The following is a 12,616-nucleotide window of genomic DNA, read 5'->3' as shown; positions in this document are numbered from 1 at the left end:
GTGTGTGTGTGTGTGTTGGGAGAGGGAGGTGGTTGTGGGGGTAAAAAAAGAAAGTGCTTTCCCCTCTGTTTTCCTGTCTGCTGCGGGAACAGAACTCTCTGACTTTCCAGTGAACTACCCGCGGTGCGTGTCATGAGGAGGACACAACATGCACCCAGGGTTTGGAGGAAGCTTGTCCTCGGGGAGAGTCACCCTTGGGGGTCAAGGACCTGGAGGCCACTCAAGACAAGCTTGTTAAATTCAACACCCGCCAACGGAGAGTATGTGGAGGAATGTGCAGAATCTAAACGCAAACAGGCATTCTGCAGGGATCTGTAAACGCTTGATACTTGAAGTCATCAATCATATTAAAATCAAAACTAAGGTTGTCAGTGTTAACTGCAATACAATAAATCACTGCAACGACTAATGTGACAGGTTTAATCTTCTAAAAAGAGAATAACAAGACGGGGCTTTGCCTCAGGGACTGTGGTTCTTTGAGCTCAACGCTAACATCAGCACGCTAACGTCAGCACGCTAACGTGCTGATGTTTTAGATGCAATGTTGCCCATGGTCATGGTACAGCTGAGGCTGATGGGAATGTCATTAGTGTTGGAGGTATTTAGTCAAAACACTAATTATTGGACACATTTAAAAGTTCACCTGATGATGGTGTTAGAGGAAACATCTGGGGGTCACCAAAGTTAGGACACATTGTGCAAGAACCATGAATGTCTGCACCACATTTTGTGCCAAATCCAGACAACTAGATCTGGAAATATTTCACGGGATAATTTAAAACACTTTTATCTGCTGGTGGTGCTAGATGAAAAGTCAGAAGATCACCACGGTCATCATCATCTCTGTGTATCTGTAGCAAATGTGTCAAGGTATTTCAGTCTAGACCTGAAGTGGTGGACCGATCACCATCTCAAGAGCTCCAGACGCAGCCTGGTCATGACTTGTTTATGTGCTGCCACCTAGTGTTAGTTAATATGAGCAACACAAAAGTGCCCCATCTGCTTTAACGGATGGATAAATATGAAACATGCAATATTGTCATTTATAGGGGAATTCTGCCAATTTAACACATACATGTGATTTTATTAGTCATAGCATGGTTTGTGGTTTATCGCAGCCTGGACTCGTAAACTACAAGCTTGGGGGTATTTACCAGGCAGGAAGGATCTAGCAAAATTTGCCACTGGTTGCATTATGGGTAATGTAGTAACCAGCCCTTTTAGAGCTTGCTGCTTAACTCCCAACAGAAACTTAAAATCAAGATATCTCTACCTCTGCTGCATCTCTTGAATACTTTATAGAGCCATGATGAGGCAAAATCCAAGAAAAGAAAAAAACAACAACACATGCATCATTTTCATAATTGGAGTCTTTAATGATATAAAAAAAATGCATGAGTGGTACATTCATTCACAAATCAACATAGACAATGTGTTTTGTGCTACTTTCTGTGTTTAAAAAAAACAAAAACATTGGATGTAAGTCTGATCTTGGTGTGAAATTACAATGTGAATGTTTGTGCACAACCTGCTGGGATGAATTTCGTACGATTAGCAGCTGGGCAGTGTATTTGTTTTGTCGTTATCTTTAGGCCACTGGGAGGAATAACGAGGTCAGAGCAGACATGTAGACTAGACACACACACACACACACACACACACACACACAGATGCACGCACACAAGGACGTCCAAATAATTCCAATTAAATGTCTTTTAAGGACATGTAGTCTACTTAACAAAACAACATATTACATCAGTAGGTAGTCTAACAAAAAAAAACTCATACAACATATATGTACCACTGAAGTGAAATTGAACTAAGTAACTGAAGTAATACACCCCATAATTCCTTGATAACCTAGTTACTTATGAAAGAATATTAAAACCTGATTTACAGCAACTTAACTATCATCCTCAGCACTGTAGGACATGATGGAAAGGTCTGATGCTAAAGTCAGGAAGAAAGCTACTGGACCAACATGATGTTGAATGACAAATCCAAAAACATGACAGCTTGCAATTAAAAGACAATTGTGAACTGGATCCACAGGCATTCATAGAGCCTTGTGATTAAAGAGTTCTCCCAGTTGAGCTCAAGATTTAAAAAAAGACATGATAGTTTATTCTGGTCCCGCGCTGCACCTCTGGCAGTGTGTCTTAGAGTGCGGTTTCCTTGGAATCTGGCACAACTGGTTTAAAGGTCAAGATCTCTGTGAAGGTGTGACCTAAAGAAAGAAGCACAGCACTGATCATTAAACAGCTAATTTCTTCTTGTTCCTTTCCCCTTCACAGCTCCTCCTCCCCTTCATCCTTACGTTTCCACTGGTCCAAGGACTGTTCCGTGTTGTCTAACGAGTGGTCATACGGCTGTGCTACCGTCTCGTCCTCTGGTTCTCTGAACTCAGTGAAGTAAGGCAGCATGAGAGCCTCCGCAGCGGTTACCCTGCTCTCCGGATCCAACAATAACATGTGCTCCAGCACGGACAAGGCTGACGAAAAAGGGGAAACGGAAAGTCAAATCTCAGTTTGACTGTCAAACTGAAAAATGCATCAATTGGCCAGAATGAGCACATCTTACCTTGTGGATTAGTTGTAGAAAACACATTCTGAAGGTCTTGCTTCTCCACTTTTGGAAGGCTTTTGATGTAGCCTTTGGCCTAAGAAAAGAAATTAGTCAATTTTAATGCAGCACAAACCCACAGATTTTGCCCGATTCTGCTTCCAATTCCTAAAATTCAGTAGATTTGGGGGCATGATATGTTGCTACAACAAAATCAGGGAGTGTATGCTTAAGTTTCTATATGCGTCTCAACTCACATCGTCAGATTCTAGTTTTGATGCAAACTCCTGAGTCGGTGTTCCTGTGAGCTTCATGATCTCAGTCAGCTGATTTAGGTCTGAAGAACGGGGGTCAAGGGTCAAATGTGACTGGTCACGTTTACAAGATAACTCTTTCAGATAATTGTTAAATTTTACTTGATCCTGCCAAAAACTACACTCCTATGAAATTTCAGCGCTATGAATTTGCTACTAATTGCTGTTGTGAATTTCTGTGTAAAAGGGTCAGTGAGGTGAAAGGATACGGTCGCTGCCTTTAAAAAGAGGTTTTCCTTGCAGCATCTCCGCCATGATGCAGCCCACGGACCAAATATCCACTGAGAAAGAAGCAGAAGACAAACACTTTTCAGATGTTTTGTTACAATCTTAAGCAACATACAATTACAAGACATTGTGGGCTAGTGATCAGCAGCTAAAGACGCATGCATTCCCTAAAAACGCAGCCGCAACAGAAGGTAAAGTGTTAAGAGATCGCCACCTAGTGGGAAATACATAATATTACCACCTGACTCAAATTAACAAAGATCTTTTTTAACACCGCATCCAACCACTTTAAAACAAAGACATTTTGTGTAGTTATTTTTCAAACATATTTACAATTAAATAGACTCACTGTTCACAATCATACAGATAAATCTATCTTTGAAAAGAGGAAAAAGTGTTACTGTCTTGACTGACTGTAGCCTCGATAGACTAGAATGCACGTGCACGACATCTTTAAATAAAGAAACAAAGCAACAAAACACTCGGGGATGTGAATGTCATTCTGGGGAATGTAGTAAATCACTAGCTGAAGCAGAAGCCCGAAGCTGAGGGCAAGTGAGAACAACTAAAACAACGAATGCAGCGCTAATGGGGAGCACTGAACATGACCACACGTTGATGAAAGATGTCAGTTGTTTTTTTTCTCCCTTTAATTAGCTCTTCATTACCAGTCTGCGTGTAGTGCATCCAGCTCAGGATGACCTCTGGGGCTCTGTACCAGCGAGTCACCACGTAGCCCGTCATCTCGCTGTCTGTCTGCCGCGCCAAACCAAAGTCCAAGATCTGACAGAACGCAAAATGAAACGCAGTCGGGTTAGACACAGCAGCATCAACATCTTACTTATAATGAGCCTCGTTAAAAGACATTCTGGATAAAGATACAGATTGTCCATTTTAAACTGTAACTCCATCAAATGAAATATCTTGAAATGAAGGCACAGGATGGGTGTTTGGGTTATCAGGATGTGTACAACTGTACCTTGAGTTCACAGTCTTGGTTGATGGCGAGATTTCCTGGTTTGAGGTCCTGCAAATACCCGTGTGAAAAGGCCAACTGTGACTGTGAGTCTGTACCAAAGCAGCAAGAGGAAACTAAAATCCAGCCGTGTAATAAAATGGTGAGGGCATAAGTTCGTAAACAGGAAGCACCGGCTCCTGTTACAATTTGATAACAATGTTTGCACGTACTCTTTATCCCACACATACGTACATAGTGGAAATATAACACACAACTTACCCTGTGAATTATTCCAGCAGAATGAATATACTGCAATAAAAGAATACAACAGGGATTTAATCAACAGAACCAATAAACTCAGGTAGTAAAGTAATAAATTGTCCACAATCAACAAATAAAGGAGAGTGCTCCACCTTGAGCCCTTTGAGCATTTGATAAACCAAATACTGAATTTTCTCTTCTGACAGCTTCTGCAGCTTCATCAGCTTCCCCAGATCTGTCCCCATGAACGGCATCACCAGATAACTTTGAGGAAGAAGTACACGTTATGAGTGGGGAAACTCCCAACCGGATGCAACTTTGAAATCATTTCCAGATATAGATCAATACTGTCCTGCTGCGGTGGCAGAAGCAAGAAAGAGCACTTACAAATCATGGAATCTGTCCAGAGAGAGGTCAGCGGTGAAAACATCAAACAGGCCGATCACCTGCACCAGACAGAAATAGACCATGTATTAAGCTTTTGGTCCATTCGTAACAAGTAAATGCTTCGTGCTCTAGTTACATTTTAAGCTGCTTTGCTTGTCAACAACGTCATCAAGTCAGAACTGTAAAAGTGCAGTAATGTAATCAGAAATAGTTGTGCATCCCCTGCGGGCCTGGACCACATAACTAACGATCATGCTGACGCTCACATTTTCATGTTTCATGTGTTTGAGAAGCCTCAGCTCCCTGTAGGCCCGCTTGGCGAAGAGCTCCGACTGGAACGGCCTGTACAGCTTCTTGATTGCCACTTTGGTTCCTGTTCTGGAGTCCACTGCTGAGCTGAGGGTGAGAATAAAACCAGAACATCAGCTATTCTGCAACATGGCCAGTATGAGGAAACAATAAGCACATTTTAGGAACTTTGCTGTGATCAGGGCGACACACTTCCATCCCCTGATCTGATGTGTAACTGAAGATCTTCCTTATCTTCTGATCAGGACTGCCCAAACCTGTATTTACCCATCCTCCCCCTGCCCCCTCACCCATCCCCAGTACTCATATGTCCGGGTACGTCCCTGCCTGTACTCCAGCAGTGATGGCTGTAAAGCAGGCGGCTCCATCTCCACTTCGTATCCGACCAACATTTTTGAGAGTTGTTCATGTGTTATTAAGTTGCATTGAGTCAGTTTAGTGCCCGCCCACAGAGTTAATAACAAAGGGACCGCATGCTGCGACACGCACAAGGTGGCCTGAATATAGCTGCTCCTCATTGTTATGCGTCGACAAAACTTGGGTGAGCGAGCGCACCCATTTCTCAAAGAGCCACCCATGCGCTCTACATAACACAATACTCGGCTGCGGGTGACAGGGATGCTTGCCGCGAGGCGAAGCTATGGCTGCAAGTGTCTCCCCATCAAATAAGGAAGTGAAGCAGCATGTGTTCAGCGGCGCGCACGTACTTTTTATTCTTTTGTTTGGCCCGTGGCACCGCGCGGCTGCCTGGACGGCACCATCTGTTCCGTCGCGTTCTTTGTCACCGCGCTGCGCCCCATAAACCCGCTGCGCGACCCGTGTTGTATCTATCTCCCCAGTTTAGCGGACTCCACTTACCATACAGTCCCGTACGCCCCGGTCCCCACCTGCTTCAGCTCCCGGTACCGCTCCGGTACTTCCCATGAGGTTTTGTTGACGTCTTGGCGGTAATAGCCGGGTCTGATTCGCTTGGACATCCTATTTATTAAACAAAAGTCAAATGAAGCGTCCAGGAGAGGTTCTTCTTTGGCTGTTGTGTCTCTTCCGCCGCTACACACCCATTGTTCCAGATCCCACCTATGCTCTCACCCTCGATCATTGCGCAGCTCTGCGTGTCAGCCGCTCAGGGCGCACCCTCAGGTCACAAAAAGCCACTCCCGAGTCCCGCGGGAGGCCTACAATTAAAGGTGAAAAGGAGACTGGAATGTGAGTAATAGGAGTAACTAAGCTGACATTACTTTGAAATGCGTTGGTAGGTGCGCGCAGTTTGGATAGCAACCTCAAAGAGTTGTTAATAAGCGCTGGCCTTTAAATGGCAACGTGTACTGTGTGTGTGTGTGTGTGTGTGTGTGTGTGTGTGTGTAGTTCCTCTGCTCTTTGAGAACGAGCAGGGAAGCAAATGTCTGAGACTTGCTGGGACATGAGCTTTACTGACACCCCGGGCTGCAGAAATACAACTACGTGGTTAGAGGAACCTTAAATGAAGTTAAATGAGTCAAGGACACCTTAGTGTTATAAAGAAACTGAAAATGTCAGATTGTATCAGCTCGGCCTATGTGGCATTTACACAAAGAGGACGAGTTTAAAGTGTGTCTGTTACCAGAGTGGAGCAATCTAATGGTAACATCAAGTATAATGTTAGGCAACACAGAAATGTGGAGGTGGAGTCGAGTTCAAGGAATAAAAAGGCAGCTATGCCAGGTATGTACTTGGCACAAAGAGGCCATGACGTCTATTGACTGCTCAGTTTATTTGGAGATCAACCACACAGTCCATATTTATTAGGAAAAATACAACTTTGAAACGATTTCCTTTCATGTCAATTCTGCCACTTTTTTGTGCGAATGTTCAGTTTTAATAGTCCGATTTTGACAACTAATCTAAATTGATTGACCAAACTAACAAATTGATCATGTTTCAAGTATGGCATGTTATGATTAGTGCTGAGGCATCACAGACTAAATAAATCTTTCCTTAAGTTTACACAATCACAACCCGACTAAAATAGCCCAATTTAAACACACAGTTCCCATTTTTCCTTTGCTGGACTCTAGATTCACTGTGGTTTAGTATCGCTGCTTATTTTACATGTTAGGTAACAAAAGTAGTGGTTGTGGCAAAAGTGGTGGTTGTAGCTCTATGCCTATAAAGCAGTGCTATGACGGAGGCGAAAGGCAATTATTTATATTATGTGACAATAAACAGTATTGTGCGTTTATCTACTGCGGCTTATTGGATCAAGTGCAATCACTCCCATTCACCCAAATACATGCCCAAAATCATCATCTTTTCTCTCACACACACACACTATTTGGTATATGTTGAGGTGGCACCTCACAGTTTGTCAGAGTCAGACAGGTCACTGTAGGACTTGCTGTCTGAGTCGTCATTAATAGCTAGTCAAACACCAAGCAGACAGGGAACGAGCTGAGGGGCTTCTTTGTAAAGTCAAAAGAATAACGTCTTTCCCAAAATGTCTTTGGCTGTATTTTTTCTGCCATCTTTTGTTGTGTGCCAGTTATCTTAATGCATCTTGCATTCAAGGAGATTTAAAAGAAATCCACCTTATAAAAAAAAACTCCATCTATCAATTTACTCAAGTCAATTCTGGTGTTTTAAGCAGGAATGTCAGGCAATGGAGGGAATTAATCACTTCAATGCCATTTCATGGCACATTTCAGATTGGCTGAATATATTTTCAACTCACATGGCAACATCATATTTGTATCTCTATGCATTTGTACCCCTAAATTCAACCCACAGCCTGTCTGCTTTGGTTCAGCTAGGTAGCCTATGGGGTGTCGTGCCTCATGCTAACTTCCCTGACGCTTCCTGCCGAAGTAATGGAGAGTTGTACATAAAGTGGAAGGGACATAAAAAAAAAAAAGCACAAATGTGAACTAAAAGAGCAATAAACTCTTATCATTTTCGGCAGGAAAGCGAAACAATCAGGGAAGTTATTACGAAGATCATGTGACACAGATTTCATGGGCCCAAGCTGGGGGCCTGCTGTCATAGGGAACAGGGTTTCTGGCTGTGGACGTAGAGGCCGCCTCTTGCTGTTGGTCCTCTCCTTCATCCCTCTCTCCCCGTTTGGTGGCCTCGCCGCCGCCGCCGCCGCCGCCACCCACCCACGCGGGAAGCTCCAGACCTGGCTGCAGAGAGAAAGGCTTCTCCAGAACCTTGAGGACTCGCTGGGCCTGCAGCACAGAGAGGAAGCGAGAAGTGAGAGCAGGTAAACACCCTAAAAGTGAAACACAGAAAATTAAGAGAACAAAAGGGAATTGCGTTTGTAACTTGAGTGCATTCAAATCTTAGTTTTGCTGCTTTGGAATCGCTCTCGATGCAAAAAAACTGAGCGCTGCAGCAACTTCTTCTGGTAAAATGTTAATCACTTCTCTACCTCAGATGCACAACAGTCCAAGACTGACCTCAGAGAAGTCTCCATTCTCAGCAGCCTCAATTGCATTCTGGGCGATGTAGTTCCTGAGCACCACGCGAGGGTTGGTGCTGTCCATCACCCTCACCCTCTCCTCCTGCGCGGCCCGCACGTCACTCTGGCCTTGTAGCTCCCGAGCCAGACGCTTCCTGTGGAAGGGATAACGTAAAACGCTCAGTCTGAGCAATGGCAGACTCAACGCCCCATTTCCTCTTCTGTCTGTCTGTCCGCCCCCTTTATCAGTCACACTTCCACCCATGACCATCCACCCACAAAGCTCTTATCCGGTCCATGCAGTCCCTCCACCCTCTACCTCTTGTTATATGTGCAAGCTGTTTTTCCTCCTCATCTTTTCCTTTTCCTAAATCTTGCCTTCCTCCCTTTATCCACCCATGACCCCCCCCCCCCAAAAAAATCTCACCTATAGCGCGTGATCCAGCGGCTCCACTCCTCCGCCTGTTGGGTTTTCAGCTCTTCCTGGCTGGTCTCCATCAGGTCTTTCAGTTTGCTGAGTCTGTCTAACTGCCTCGCAATTGACGTCCTGTCTGAGATCATCTGGAACAGTGCCGGGTTGCTCTGAGCCATAGAGAGCAGCATCGCCAGCTCGCTGTCATCAGCAGACAGAAAGCACAACGGTTAGATGATTTATTGGCATGTTGGGTTGCCTGTGCAGCAAAACAAAGACACGATTGGTCCACTGACTGTTTATATGCACAGGAATACAAGTTCATGCAGGAAATCAGAGAACAGGTTTAAAGGTGTTACTCTCATTACTCCCAAGTTGTCGTTACAGCTTTTACCGCTGCCCTGAACTGACCAAAGACTCAGTTAATGTTGTTTTCAGACATCTTGAACTGATGCACTGTTATACGTTAATATAGTGAAGATGGTGATAATATATAGTCACATAGAATACACAAGACCAGTAATATAACGCCCCACTAGCGGCACCCGGAGGCTACAATGTGCATCACACCAAACAAAACAAAAATGTTGGACAGGATGAACATCATTTCTAATAATTTTGCTTTTCTTGTATATGTGCTCAATTAAATCATGGCAACATTACCGTACTTTTGTTCATCATATACAAGTTTTGACGACAAGGTGTACAAATAGTATCGTTCATTTTCTGGCACCCATGAATAGCTACAGTACAGTAAACACTAATGTTTCCTTTCTGTCATGGTATGAAATAGACAAAACACAGTGTGTTTATAAAACATGCAGCACGCATGGCTAGCTCACCGTGGATCCATAGCGGGTTTGTTTGCAGCCTTGAGCTCCTCTAAGGAGGCACGCTGCTCCAGCAGGAGGTCTGTGGCTTTCCTGACAAGCTCCTCTTCTCCTTCACTTTCCCCCTCAGTGGGACAGGAAATCTGACTCAAGCTACGGAAGGTGTTGGTGAAGTCAGAACCTGCAGGAGGGACGCGGGAAAGGTTACAACATTGATGTGGCACCAGTGACTATTCCATTTGTTTTATATTCAGTACTGCATGTACGAATTGTATTCTCAAACTCTTTGCCTCTCACTAGAGGAGACGCTCTCTCATCAGACTCTTATCACCAGGCGACATATACCGCTTTATAATCCATCCCACCTGTGTTGTGCATGGTCTGCAGCAGCTCTGTGATCAGGAGCTCATCCTCTGGCTCGTCCTTCTTCAGTAAGCCCAGCTTCTTCCTCATGCTCTCGAGGTAGAAGCCGTTATACAGATCCAGGTAGTCGTCCATAACGGCCTCAGCCCGGTCCGGTGGCAGCTCTGGAGCAAGCGCCTCCGCCAGCTTCACCAGGTTCCACCTGCAGATAGCTGGCTGGGCCTGGTAGGAGTATCGGCCGGAGTTGTCGGAGGCGTTGCAGATGAAATCTGGATCAAACCTAAGAGGGATGAGGAAAGTTGGGTCTTATGATTACTGTTTCACAATCATTTCCACCTACTCCTGTATGATGATGAATATTAAATAACAACATAATGACTGTTCAATCAGACCTATTGGCCAAAACACTCTGCAAATGTCTGACCTGTCCATAAAGCCATATGGACCATAGTCCAGCGTGAGTCCCAGGATGCTCATGTTGTCCGTGTTCAGGACTCCATGGCAGAAACCCACACACTGCCACTGAGCCACGAGGCGAGCCGTGCGGAGCATCACCTACAGACGGCGACAAGACAGTAATCTCACTTTAGAGGGTTGTTCTGGATTTCCAGAAACATCTGAAAACAACCCCATGAGGAGTATGAATGCTGCAATTCCTACTAATAAGATGAGGAAAATGTCAAAAGTCTGTATCCAGAGTTTAATGCCGTGTTAATGTCTTAATCTCATATTGAGCCGATGTCCCAGTGACTCAGCACAGGCAGTCAGCTTAACAGGGTAAGAGGATCCAAATGTTCTTGGCTCCGACCTGTAACGTCAGACCTTGAATCTGTTACCTGCCGATTCGAGTACACGTAGGAAAACGTGTAAGCCTTACAGTCGTTACTCGAGAGCCGTTTTCACCGGCTGAGATTTGTATGTTGTGCGACTCATGTGCCCTGACCTCTCTGAAGAAAGCCACGTTCCTCTCCACCCTCTCTGGGTGATTCCGCTGGATGTCCGGGTAAAACGTCTCTATGACGTAATCCATCATCTGACCTCGGATCTCATCCCGTCCATAGCTGGGACCCTGGCGGCCCGTGTGCTCGTCGGCCCGCTTGAAGATCTCAAAGGATCCGAACCTGCACAGAGAGCGCACAACTGACACAAAACAACTGTCGCGTGTGCATCTCGAGGAGCTCACACGTCCACGGTAGATGACAGTGGTGTACAATCGGCCCTCACCTGAGGAAGGTGGGGGCAATACGGACGACCACCGAGCATCTCTCATGGCGAGGATTCCCGCTGTAGTAGACGTCTCGTATGACCCGGCTGTTGGAGGTCACTACGGAGCCGGCTCTGGTGGTGGGAACACCCAGGAAGTACATCACCTCGCTGCACAGGAACTCTCTGATGCTGGAGCGCAGGACCTTACGGCCATCAGCTTGTCTATGGAGGACAGAATAACATCATAAAGAACAGTATCCAGATAGAATTAAGTTGCACATATTATTATACTATTTCAAATGATCTGTAGGCTTATAGCTTTAAAAAAAGAAGGGAATCAAAGTATTTCTCCATGGTTTCACATCTCTGAGGATAAGAAAATTAATCCTGCTAAAACTACAGAAACAACAAACCCTTGTACCTGGAATAAGGAGTCGACCCAGCTCCTTTCACCTGAATCTCCCACCGACCGCTCGGGTTTTCCCGCAGCAGTTCGGGATCTTGGCCGGCTGGCACCTTCACCTCCCCCAGGTAGCAGGCCGCCCCGTCGCCCAGCTGCCCGGCGAACTGTCCGAACTGGTGGCCACAGTAGCAGTGAGCAGCGGGCTGGGATCCAGGCATGACTCTGGACCCGCTGAGGTACTCCGGCCCGAGCGGATCGTTCATGACCTCCTCTCCGCTGAGCCCCAGCAGCGCCAGGGCTTCGTGTGACACAGCCACGAACCGGGGCTTGGTCAGCGGCTGTGGCTTCACCCGGGAGAAGCACGCTCCTTTCACCTGACGCACCCCCGGCTCCTCGGACGAGTCCACGGGGAGTTTCTTGAGGGCGACGTTGTCGAAGTCGAGCCGCTCCAGCGGGGAACGGCTCATCGCCAGACCCATGTTGGCCATCCCGACCGTACCGAGGAGTCTGAAGGCGGACACACCGGGGACAAAGATGCGTGACGGTGCGAGCCGAGGTCCTAAATAAGCCATCCAAACAGGGCCATCTGTCTGCTTGTTTGCCTGTTTGTGTTCACTGGCGCAGTTACAATGTAGGCATAAGTCATGCTTTCATAATCCTGCTAACTTTAGCGGATGTTTGCGAGACGGACTGTGTTACATCCTTATTTGTCCGGACACACACACTGAACACGGAACCATTTGGGCCGACACTAAAATCAATGTCAAACTAAGTTAACAAGGTTGAGATCATATTGTTATCGTTATTACTTCAATAAATATCACATCACATAATGTACAATGTTTCCATTCTTTATATCATGTTAGATTTCTTATCCACTGGTGTTAGTGTTTCTTCTTATACTTTTTACTCTTGTTTCTATATTTATGTTCTAATTTACTTTTTCCTAT

General features: G+C 45.5%; 2 protein-coding genes across 4 annotated transcripts; both read right to left on the bottom strand.

Moving 5' to 3' along the window:
* Window positions 1-1,352: 1,352 nt before the first annotated feature.
* On the bottom strand, window positions 1,353-6,586 carry mapk12a (mitogen-activated protein kinase 12a). 2 transcript variants are annotated; one of them, XM_076088763.1, is made up of 13 exons: window positions 6,078-6,586; window positions 5,878-5,997; window positions 4,977-5,106; window positions 4,711-4,769; window positions 4,476-4,587; window positions 4,342-4,371; window positions 4,084-4,131; window positions 3,773-3,887; window positions 3,086-3,157; window positions 2,820-2,899; window positions 2,581-2,659; window positions 2,318-2,491; window positions 1,353-2,227 (listed from the first exon to the last, which is right to left on the bottom strand). In XM_076088763.1, exons 1-13 carry the CDS (start codon window positions 6,116-6,118, stop codon window positions 2,160-2,162), a joined length of 1,128 nt encoding a protein of 375 aa, XP_075944878.1. In that variant the 5' UTR covers window positions 6,119-6,586; the 3' UTR covers window positions 1,353-2,159. The 2 variants fall into 2 exon arrangements, with proteins under 2 accessions (XP_075944878.1, XP_075944879.1); XM_076088764.1 differs by having other exon boundaries at window positions 6,109-6,586.
* A 137-nt stretch (window positions 6,587-6,723) lies between these two features.
* Window positions 6,724-12,390, bottom strand: selenoo1 (selenoprotein O1). Of its 2 annotated transcripts, none has more exons than XM_076088760.1 (9): window positions 11,685-12,388; window positions 11,282-11,485; window positions 11,001-11,178; window positions 10,482-10,612; window positions 10,060-10,337; window positions 9,707-9,875; window positions 8,880-9,065; window positions 8,451-8,607; window positions 6,724-8,219 (listed from the first exon to the last, which is right to left on the bottom strand). In XM_076088760.1, the coding sequence occupies exons 1-9, from the start codon at window positions 12,236-12,238 to the stop codon at window positions 7,980-7,982; spliced, it is 2,097 nt and encodes a 698-aa protein (XP_075944875.1). In that variant the 5' UTR covers window positions 12,239-12,388; the 3' UTR covers window positions 6,724-7,979. The 2 variants fall into 2 exon arrangements, with proteins under 2 accessions (XP_075944875.1, XP_075944876.1); XM_076088761.1 differs by having other exon boundaries at window positions 7,914-8,219; window positions 11,685-12,390.
* Between the last annotated feature and the right edge of the window lie 226 nt (window positions 12,391-12,616).

Source organism: Anarhichas minor, unplaced genomic scaffold, assembly GCF_050575085.1.
Source record: "Anarhichas minor isolate MPS153535 unplaced genomic scaffold, ASM5057508v1 ptg000011l, whole genome shotgun sequence".
Taxonomy (NCBI): Eukaryota; Metazoa; Chordata; class Actinopteri; order Perciformes; family Anarhichadidae; genus Anarhichas; species Anarhichas minor.
This window is presented reverse-complemented; position numbering and strand designations above follow the sequence as displayed.